The 11,524-nt window shown below is 39.4% G+C and overlaps 1 protein-coding gene across 5 annotated transcripts in view; it reads left to right on the top strand.

The window, feature by feature from the left end:
• Positions 1-697: 697 nt before the first annotated feature.
• The window catches only part of LOC101849146 (gastric triacylglycerol lipase), a 16,232-nt gene continuing 5,405 nt past the window's right edge, over positions 698-11,524 (top strand). The window contains exons 1-8 of one of the 5 annotated variants that reach the window (XM_013085994.2): positions 698-1,292; positions 2,047-2,596; positions 4,395-4,611; positions 5,385-5,499; positions 6,432-6,582; positions 6,988-7,074; positions 9,211-9,366; positions 10,557-10,628. In XM_013085994.2, coding sequence (XP_012941448.1) covers positions 2,294-2,596; positions 4,395-4,611; positions 5,385-5,499; positions 6,432-6,582; positions 6,988-7,074; positions 9,211-9,366; positions 10,557-10,628 — 1,101 coding nt within the window. In that variant the 5' untranslated portion in view covers positions 698-1,292; positions 2,047-2,293. The other 4 variants (XM_013085989.2, XM_013085991.2, XM_013085993.2 and 1 more) reach the window with 4 other exon arrangements.

Here is an 11,524-nt window from a genome sequence, read left to right as displayed (position 1 = left end):
AGTTACAGAATTCACTGTGCAACTAGAGATTGGAATTACGGTTTTAAATTGTTGTGTTTTTGGGTGCAACAACAGAAAAAGCAGACATTTGACATAGAGAGTTTATAAATATAAGATCTACAGAACTGAAAAAATTCATAATACGGATGGGATTGTTCACAGCACTTCTAGATCTAGCTTCCCACACACATTTTGCATACGCATATGGCCTACGTAATTTTTTAGTAGCAAAACTTGCTACAAGAAATTTTTTTTACACTGAACATGTTTTTTCACTAAATCTAATTAATGTTCTCAAAACATGCGTTCAATAATTAGCTTTAAGTCGCCAGCAGAAGTAGAAAAAAGGACGGACTTGCTTTTAAAAGAGATTTAGCTCCAGCTAGATCTATAAACTTTTAAAAAATCTGTAGAAACCATTGACTGGGATTTAAATAAAAATATTGGGCTAGTATTTATTAAAGAATTTTCTTTCAAGAAATTTCTAGAATAATATAGAACCTATAGATGTGTTGAATTCTGTGGCCCCATCATACAATTACAATGTCACTTCGCATACTGTCACTGCGGAAGTAAAAACTCCAAACACTCGAGAGCACTGCTCATATAGATCTAGTACACACATACTTATCATATTATGAAGGGGTCGAGTGAAAAAACAGGATATCCACGTTTCTTTTTTTTTTTGGGGGGGGGGGTATGAATAAAATGTAGTGAGAAAAATATACTTATCATTATATAATTTGTGTTACTATTTGTTTGTGAGAAAACCTATTGATGAGAGAATCCATTGACCAGGTTTCAGATAACAAATTCTCTGGTTGATGCAGACCAATTAAACTATGGCCTTTGCAGACCTGGTGAAAATTGCTAGCACCAGAACCAGGTGGATTTCCAACTTTTAACTGTTTACAAGCCCCAGCTGTACACACCTTGGTCTGTGCAGCAGTAAACAATACTGACGGCAATAATGTAACTGTCTGCCCAGAACATTCTGCATTTTGTTGTTATTTTCGCTTATCGCCCAGGGGAACTGTTTGGTTTGTGGAGAATTATTATTGATTAATGAGAAAGTTGTCGGTGTAATACTCGCTGAAAGACTTGCACAACGACGACAAATGTTAATCCTGAAAAATGTTGAAACTGCTACAACTGCTAGGTAAAATGCCCCATCCTCGTCCTCCGCTGGCTGACCAGGCTCCACGCCCCTCCCACCCCTCCCTTCCTGTTTACGCTGCCCCACGCAACTGAATGGCCGCTGGTGATTGTCATTAATGACACACACACATCACGTAGGCAAACGGAAGCGCTATTGTCATGTGGCTTTTGTAATTATAATGTCCACCAACGAATCTCACAGGTTGTAATTATTGATATTATGCAAGCCGATCACGGCAGTGGCTCTGGAAAAGTCTAGCGGATACCAGTCGATAGGCCAAGATCTAGCGGCGGAACAAAAATGTTATTGTTATTATTCCTTTATCTATTTTTATGTTTGTGGATTTTTCCTGTAAGTGAAAGTTCACCGGTCACCGCCCGGTCATCATTATTGATCTTCAGATGTAATCTAGATCTAGATTGTTCGTTGCCATAAGTTGCAGATCTAGATATCTTGGTGCAAGCCAAGGTCCCACGGCAGAGCTAGTTAAATTTGGAGTAAAAATTATGTCAAAAACTATGGCGTGCACTGACACTTTAAAGTAGGACGTTGACCCAGCATCATGTGATTTCCAGTAAAGGTGGGCTTGTTGTGGAATGGATTATGAGGGGATTGGCAGGTGTTACATGTTGTTTGATAATGCACAATCCTGTCATGACCAAGTCAGCCCAGGTTAAGTAAGGGCACTTTATTCCACATAGGATAGGCCAACAAATCTCTGCTCTTTTTATACTTAATGTATTTAGTACATATTGCCATTCCTTCAATGACAGCTATTGAGGATATGTGACAATAGCTTGTTGTGTTATACTTTAATATACCCACAGGCCTTGAGGTATATCTATGCTGTTGTAATCTGTGGTTGTCGTTATTCATTCTTTTTTTAGGACGATCCTCTATGGGGTGAGAGCCTGTGAAATGTGATGTCAGCTCTTGTGCGTACTTTTATCAGTGGAGCTGTCACCTGCCGTGATAAAAGATCAGCATAGAAAAGATAACCTCAGCCAGGTCAAGGTCTTCGTGTGAAGAAAACATTTCCAGCAGAGAGAAACAGAGACAGAGATCAGAGAGAGAGCTCAATTCTGACTTGTTTTTGCTGCATTGAGACAACACAAAGATAGAGGATATTAAGCCATGGCTAGATTTTCTTGTAAGCCATGGAGTCTCCTGATCAACTTCATGATCTTCCTGTGTTGCTTGACTGTGAATGTGTCAGCAGATGACCTTGGACATTTTTTAAGGAGTGAGAGTGGAGACAAGATTACATTTTCGAGTGAGAAGGTGTTGTCGTTGTTGAAGCGCTTTGGGAAGAGCGAGGGGGATTACAGTCTTTTCCGTCAACATGAAAGTTGGCAGGAAAATGTCCGTGATTCCTCCAGATTGGGTGGTCATGTATTCCGGAAGAACAAGCTTGATCCAGATGCAAGGAAAAACATGGTAAGATAAAGAATTAAATTATTATACAATACAGGTGTATATATATATGAAGGTGGATAAAAAAGCAAAAGAAGTTGTGAAGTATAGGGTGTCTGAAAAAAAAGAGAACCCACTTAAAATTAAAGGGTAATAATTGTCTGTCATTTCTACACTAATAAAAAAAACCCTGAACAAATAAAATTCCATTATGACGATGACAAGTTTGTAAATATGAAGAAAATTATTCGGCGTGTTAGAGAAATATCTAGTTTTTAAAATTTCAACCAAAATTGGGTAAAGCGTGAAATTTTACTTATATAAGCGTTCAGCTACAGGGACGTGATCGGCCTGTTCTGGTTTCAGGACAATGACAGCAAAACCACAACAGTTACTTCAGATAGAAGACGGGCTGGACAAGTTTTGTAGAAGTTTGGGGAGAATGTATTCTGTACAGGCGTGGTTCCTTTGGGATTGGGCCACAACCCACACACCAAGAGTGGCCCTAATTTAGTTACAAGAAAGGTTTGAGGAACGCATTAAGAGCCGAAAATTTACTAATGAATGGTTACCACATTCCCCCCCAACTTGAGCCCCTTCAGTTATTACTTTTGGGGATTTTTGACAGAGTGTATGGAAACAACTCGCAAACAATCGAACAGTTAAAACTCATTGTTGAACAGGACGTCCAAAGAATCGACCCAAAGACATGCCCTAGGGCTTTTCAAAATTTCCAGTGCTTGTTGGAGCATGTAAAGAAATGGTCTACACCTAGAGATTTTAATACCTAGCACCTTGCTGGAGTAGTTTATTTAGCAATCAATTTTGCGTTAATTATTAATTTGTTCTTCAATGCACAAATAGTGAACATTTGAAACAGGACAATATGGTAGATTTTATAAGAAGTTGCACAGTTTTGCATTTCAGTCAGTTTTAGTTGAAACTTTTAAAATTTGATATTTTTTAAACATATAAGTCAATTTATTTTCATATTGTCATACCTAATGTACCCATGGTTGAATTTTTATTTCTCAGAAGTTTGTTAAAATTCGTTCAAAGATAACCGAGTTATTGCCATTTAAGTGGGTCCTCTTTTTTTTAGACACCCGGTATCTAAAAAACTGTCAATGCTAGAGACTGAAATTTTCAGTCCATTGAAATGATTTTGTAGACTTTGTGTTCAGGGTTTCAGCTCCACAGCCACTTCTGGAAAGCACAGCAGTAATCAGCTTCCTGTATGCTTCACAGCTCTGAATTTACAGCTCTTGTTTCGTCCTGTGTATGCATTCTAACTTCCGTAGAGCAAACTTATCTTTTGGAGTAGGAAATGACCAGGTGTCTCAGGAAACTAAGTTGGTTGATGCAAAACTTAGATACCTTTCTCTTGTATGCATAAACTTGCGGCCTTTGATTTGTGGGGAGCTGCATTGTCACTGAGGAGCATTGTGCAAGAGAATCCAATCAATAGTTTCTGTTCATCAATGGCATTTTTACTAGGGCAGTGCCCTTTATACACAGTATAAGGAGTCCTTGTAGTATTTTCTGAGATGATACCAACCCCAACCACAAGAGGACCACTGTAACTGATTGAAGAAGGCAGTAAAAAGTCTCTTTGTGTTTTGAAATTTTCAGCTCTCAACATGTAATTAGGTCGTTTTGATGGAACTACAAAAAAAGGCAATCCTATAATTCGTTGAGTATAAGTTTTCTCCCCGTTTGACAACAAGTCAAAACTATGTGACAGTTTTTTATACCCATAATTTTTTATGTAAAAAATAAATATGCCTCGAAAGTTGCTCCAAGTTTCTGTGTTCCATTGCAGACGGAGCTGATCTTGAGTCAAGGCTACATTAGTGAAAAGTACACAGTGCAGACAGAAGATGGTTTCCTGTTGGACGTTCACCGCATCCCGTCAGGTCGGGGAGAAATACCTATCAGTAGTGATGGTAGCGGCCGCTCAAAGCCAGTGGTGTTCCTGCAGCATGGATTGTTGTCTTCATCGTGCGACTGGGTGATGAACTTTGCCAACGGAAGTCTTGGTGTGTATCGGGACAGGAGTTATTGTATCCTGCTATATATTTTCACTGTGATCCAATCTGATTTATAATTGTTTTTAGCCTACAGATGGAATTTTGTCCTCTTGATTACTTAAGAGAAGTCAAATTATAATTGGAAGCAGATTTTGTGCTGCTCTCTTCAGGCTCTTCAGAGTTTGAATTTGGTTCCCAATTTTGCAGATAGGATTTTGTATCGTTAAAAAAACGATTTTGTCTCATTGTGCTCAGTTGCTGGTGGTTGACGGGTGTTCTGGTGTGGTTTGCTCCTCCTTTCCTATCAAACATCTATCATACTGATCTCTCCTGCGTTTCTTTTGTGTTTGTTACTCTCTTGTAATACCTCTAATCTTCATCACCTCTATGACCTTATTGCATTTCAAGTGCTGTAAAACTCAAACTAAACGGACAGAAAAAATTGCGCTCTCTTTACTCAGTTGCAACTTGGTAGTTAGATGGCAATGAGCAGGGACAGAAATATGTGAATGAGTACTAGATTGTAAAATTATGTAAGTCTACTGTTGGAAGGGATGCAAAGCCTTATACTGGCTTGTTAACTTCAACTGCTTTATATTTGATAAGATTCTGTCTTTTTTCTTGCAGTTGCAGGTAATCTTGGCATTGATAATTTACCACATTGCATGCTCCTTAAGATTTCCCCTTGTGTCCCAGCTGATAACAAACTGGACCAAAATGGGGAATTTTTCTCTTTCTTTTCGCAAAATTCATCTCCGCTTTTATGCGCTATTTGTGTGCAGGTTTCATCCTGGCAGATGCGGGATACGACGTGTGGATGGGCAACTCTCGAGGGAATACGTTGTCCCGGAAACATGTGAAGTTGAGGCCCGGTAATCCTAAGTTCTGGGACTGGAGGTAACTTTTAGCTTTTTCTTTTATTCACATTTGTCAGTGAGACAACGGGGGCTCTCTTGGCCTAGAGGTTAAAGGTGTTGGCCTCTCGTTTAAAAGTCCTGGGTTCGAATCCGGGTGGAGATCAAAAAAATTTTCTTCTCCAAAATCGTCTCCTTTCAACTCTTTTCCTTCTCTCTAACTATGTTCTGTCATCTGCTTTCGCCTCCTCTTTCTGCCCCCACCCCCTCACCTCTTGCCCCCTTCTCTGGGCTCCTGACTCTTTCTGCAGCCTTGCTACTGCTACTCCTTGGCTCCTTCTTACTGTTGGTGTTCAGCCACACCCCTGATCTTCTGGTAGGAAAGATCTACACCTAGCCTCCTCGGACAAGGGCGAAAAATCTCGGAGGGCCTGTTTGTAAGTTGCGCACGTTAAAGTTCCCTCGATGGTCTAAAATCGATAAGAGTAGGCTTCAGCCGCCAGGAGGGCAAAATTCAAAATTTCCTACCAACTGAAAATGTAAGATGTATCGTGCGCGCTCATATGACCTTGTGCAGTTGCTAGCGCGGTAAAACACTTAAAAAAAAAAAATGAGACAACTAGAACATGTGGATGCAATGTTTTTAAAAAATTGCCTTTCAATATTAAATTGTCACTTGGGCTATTTTTCTGATTTCAATTCTTATTCATGCTTACTTGTTATTAATGCATATTTTGTTTATCAAAATATCTTAATGCTCTCAGTGAAGAGACTATAGATGATTTGAATATGGCAGTGTTCGAGAGATTGTTCTGAAAATAATGTTGCTTTCGTCTCTCCAAAATATTCTTCTTCTAGACCCTATTAATACTCAAGAGTGGTTCTCTGTTCCTCTTTTTGAGTTTTTGGAATTTGAAAACTTAGGTTTCACTAAAGTTGCTTTTTGTCTTAAGTTCTTTGTTTCCACTTCCACAGCTTTGACGAAATGGCCAAGTACGACCTTACAGCTTTCATTGACTTTGTCCTGAACAAAACAAACCAGAGTTCTCTGTCCTACGTCGGGCACTCACAGGGCACCACCATGGCTTTTGCTCTCTTCTCTCAGAGACCAGACATGCAGAAAAAGGTGAGGCGCTAATGATACCATCAGATGTCTAAGAAATTTAGAGAGACTTTTGTATGGATTAGCTCCTTTTATAGTATAGAGTGCGCTCATATGACCTTAGCAGTTGCGGGCGCCGTAAAACCCTATACTACTACATACATAGTATAGAGTTACCTGCCTGTGTCATCATTGTTTCATATTCTAACAGACAGTATTGGACATTTTTCCTATTTGCTTTTGATGGAGTTTTGAGAGGCTTGGAGTTGTAGGACTCGTATGTATCTGTAAACTTACTGCGGTTAAACTTATTACTCATAAGTTTGAAGTCTTGATAAATGTTGATTAATTTACTGACAGGTGTGCTTTATGTTTCACTAGCAAATGTACCTTATGTTCCGCCAACAATTGCTTCTTTATGTTCCACAGGTGAACATTTTTGTGACCCTGGCACCTGTCACACTGATCTCAAACACCGTATCTCTGGTCCAGTACCTGGCAGAAATACCTGATGAGGTAAGCGTCAAAGGATTATCAGTCGACGCATAGCTCTTTTGTCGTTTTTGTGAGCAGACACAGATGTGTTAATTCTTTTCTTGTCGCTCCTTTTATTATCATGAATGACATTTGTGTAGCTAATACCAACAGGTTTTAGAGCATCACTAATACATTTCTCTTGAAGGTCACAAACAAAGCCATAAGAAGGTTTAACCCCCCAAGTATTTCTAATAAATAGCCTGTGGCTTCAGGGGAAATTAAATGATTTCTCCATATGTGTCACGTTACAGTGGAATGAGGTGCTTGTCAATTTTTGGGCCCGTGGAGTTATTGGTTTAATCTTAAATCTTGCTTTTGGTGAAAAAATGCCCATTTGTCTTGAATAGAAGTAGAGATTTTTGGGATTGAAAGAGACGGGGGGTCACCTGGTGTAGGGGTATAATTAGTAAGAAATTGACTGCCAAAATTTGGTGACTTCCAAAGCTTGAGTGTCCCTTGAAACTGTAAATTTAGATTTGTTGTGCCCTTGATCGTTTTAAAGTAAAATCCACACAGAAATATTTTCGAAAATTGGAAGGTAACTAGGAAATATGTATATCTCATGCTATCTTTCAATGTTATCATCACACTGCGGTTTCCTTTCCTCTCATATATTTATTAGTCATATTATCTTCAGCCTTCAGTCCATGACTCTGTGTTTGACAGAACTGATTACTGATATTTGACAAGAGAAGAAGAAAGATCTCATTGAACTTCAATGGATGAAAGAAACGGATCTGATAGGGATTGTTTATCAATATTCTACAGCAAAAATTCTCCAGCAAAACAGAGTAGGTTTTATTGTTGACTGTGACTGCAGTAGTGACAAAAGAAAGATGTGACAATTTTGTGTTTGTGGGTGTGTTTGGGTGGGGAACACTATCACACAAGGATATTTGGCCTGAGTTAATAAACAATAATAAATAGCATTTGTATAGCGCATATCCCCACTCAACAGCAGGCTCTATGCGCTTTACACTATATGAGTTATGGGACTTATGGGAATACTTTACTTTGCTTTTACTTTTATCCACCGCTTATACCCTTTTGGGTGTCGTGGGAAGAAAGAGATGTCTCTCTGCCACCAGCCGTAGAGCTTGGCTCAGGGGGATGCTGTGAGTTGTTAATGTTTCCCTGACTCCATCTATCCAGGTCTTTCTCGATCGCCCAGTGCTGGGTGGTGTGTTGGTAATCACATGAGATGTCTGAACCTTTTGATTCTTTGTTGTTGGATGTGATGCATGACATCATTTGTGCCCACCATTTCTCTGATTACTGTGTTTCTAATTTTGTCTCGCCTGGTCTTGTTTACTTCTTTTCTAAGGCATCGCATTTTACATGTTGTAATTCTTTGACTTATGGGAATAACATCAGCAAACTTACCCAGTTTTAAGCAAGTAGAGGTTGTTATTTGATCCATATGCCACACTGATATGTTGTTGATTAAATTGAGATTGGAATGTTGTACATTCCTCTTTTTGTTAAAGAAATAGAACCTTGGCTGTTCAAAGTTTGATGATAAGATTTTGTGCCCTCAACACAATGTCTCTGTACTTGTGATTTGAACTTTACTGAAAGTCATCTAGTGAAAATATTGCAAAATGTTGTTTTTTACTCAGAAGGGTCTGATTTAAAAAAGTGCTCTTACTAAGTATCTGATCTGATTTATGCAACTTGAAAATGTTTTTTTTGTACCCGCTTGTTCAATTACTCAAAGATGGTGGTTGGTGAGTGCTCTGGTGTGGTTTGCTCCTTCTTTTCTATCAAACATCTATCATCCTGATCTGGCGTCCTTCTTTTTTGTGTTTGTTACTAGCTTGTAACACCTCTAATCTTTGGCACTTATATGATCTTATTGTGTTGCAAGTGCCGTAAAACTCTTACGAAAAAAAGAAAACACAACACAGTGTCTCTGTATTTGTGATCTGAACTTTACTGAAAGTCATCTGGTGCAAAATGTTGTTTTTTACTCTCAAGGGTCTGTTTTAAAAAAGTGCTCTTACAAAGTATCTGATTTATGCAATTTGAAAATGTTTTTTTGTACCCGCATGTTCAGTTACTTAAAATTTTTGTCTGTTTCTCTCCCCCTCCCTACTCCCTGCCCCTTCCCTGTAGATTCTGTTCGCCATGTTAGGGAGGAGAGATTTTTTACCCAGTGACTTACTGGTGCGGACGCTGGTGGATCTGTTGTGTCATGACGAGGCCACACGATGGGTCTGCTACAACATCCTGTTCATCCTGGCCGGGCCCGACCTCACCAATCTCAATCAGGTAGGATAGTTATTTTTAGAAAACATTCTACCCATCTTTGGCTTTAACTTTTGGCATTAATAACACAAGCTCTTTAAACAATTGACAGCAAGTTCAGTGCATTCGCAGAAAACAATTTTGGAGAAATCATCATCATCATCATTGCCTTACTCACCCTGGATCAGGATATAGGCCACGAACAAACACTTTCCACCTTTCCATGTCCTGGGCTAGTCGCTTGATGCCACTCCATGTCTTCCTACTTTTCTGTACATCCATCTCCGTGACTCTTCTCTTGGAGAAAACATAGCTCAGGAGATTAGAAGACGAGTAGGAGCGAAAGTTCTTCATACTGAGGCCTCTAGCTTTTTCTTCTTTTTCAACATGCAATGGGGTTGTCTTTTTTATCTTGTTTTGTGAAAAGTAATATTTTCTGTGGTATGTTTGTTCCTGTATGTTTCAGCATATTCCTATCTTGTCTTTAAAGTAATATTGCTGGTCAAGGTTTCTCATAAATAGATGTTCAAGGTTTCTCATAAATAAATGTTCAAGGTTTCTCATAAATAGATGTTCAGTCTCCACTACCCAAAGTAGTCATGTGGGTGGTTGGCGGGTGCTCTAGTGTGGATTGGTCCTTCTTTCCTACCAAACATCTATCGTCCTGATCTGTCCTAATTTTTTTTGGGGTAATACCTTGTGACATCTCTGATCTTGGGCACTTATGTGACATATGACCTAATTGTGTTAACCCCCCGGGACGGTGCCACTGACTGAAGTGTCTTTAGGCCATTCCCAAAGGGGGGACATTTCTCGTTTTAGTGCACAGTAAAATTGTAAATGGGCTGATCTAACTATGTCATGCTCATAACTGTGCTTGAACTACAACAGGGAACTGCTGCTTTTTGTTTCCTCATCCCTACTATTGTCATTTTCCTCTACTTTTTTTGTATGTTTGTCACACTCTCGTGACCCGCTATTTCCGGGGTGCCTTGATAGTCGTTTGTGCTGCTGAAGCTAGAGAGGTGAGCAGAGTAAGTCTGATTCCCTGTAAGGACTTCTCTGTTGACATCCACCCCTTGGCGCCCATATCACCTTGTGCAGTTGTGAGTGCCGTAAAACCTCTACTTAAATAACAAACATAATTGTGTTACAAGTGCCGTTTAAACACATACTTAAACAAACAAACTGACAGAGCTGTATCTCATACACAGACGAGACTGGAGGTGTACATGAACCACTCACCGGCTGGGGCCTCGGTCAAGGACATTGTTCACTTTGCACAGGTGAGCTTGGCACGCGTTGTTGGGGAACACGTTTGAGGTCATTGTGCTTGCACTGGGTTTTTGGGGAACACATGTGTGGGCTTTTTGTTGACACGCGTTGTTGGGGAACATGTTTGAGGGTTTTGTGTTGTTTGGGAATGGTTTTGTGTCCTGGAGTGGTGGAATCAGGTGCTCGTCAATTTTTGGGTATGTGGGGTTATTGGTATCATCATAAAGTCTGTTCATTTGCCTTCCTTTTGGTGAAAAAAATATCCCTGTATCTTAAATAGAAGTTGAAATATTTGCGATTGAAGGAGGTCAGGGTCACTTGGTTTCAGAAGTACACTTACTGAGAATTTGGCTGCCAAAATTTGGTAACTTCCATAGCCTGAGAGTCCTGGAAAATTAAAATTTTAATTTTTTGTGCCTTTAATCAATGTTTTTCAGTAAAATCCACACAAAAATGTGTTTTTAAATGGACACAAAAGGTGTTCGACCAAAAAAAGAAAATTCGAAAAAAAAAAGGTGCCCATCAGCTGAAATAATGCCGATTTGTTTGATTTCATTATTTTGACGAGCACCTGATTTGACCAGGATGCCTCACATTTGTTTGTGTGTGCCTTGGTTGTTGATGAACACATTTGTGGGCATTGTGTAGTTTGGGAATGGGTTTGTTTGTGTGTGCTGCGTTGTTGATGAATGCACTTGTCTCTCTGTGTTGCGTTGTTGCTGTATTTGTAAATTGTTATATGTGTGCATTTTGTTGCTAGTGAGTGCTGTGTATATTGCTGGTGGTGAGTGTTTTTTTCCTGTGCATGTTCTGCTTTTGTTGGTAGGTGTCTGAGTTGTTTGAGCAATTTCTCTTTTTAGTGAGTCTTTATCTATTTTTTATGGATGGCTTCATGTGTTTGTGTCTC

Source organism: Aplysia californica, unplaced genomic scaffold (genome assembly GCF_000002075.1).
Source record: "Aplysia californica isolate F4 #8 unplaced genomic scaffold, AplCal3.0 scaffold00424, whole genome shotgun sequence".
NCBI lineage: Eukaryota > Metazoa > Mollusca > Gastropoda > Aplysiida > Aplysiidae > Aplysia > Aplysia californica.
Note: the sequence above shows the minus strand (reverse complement) of the source record. Positions and strands in the feature narration are given on the sequence as shown.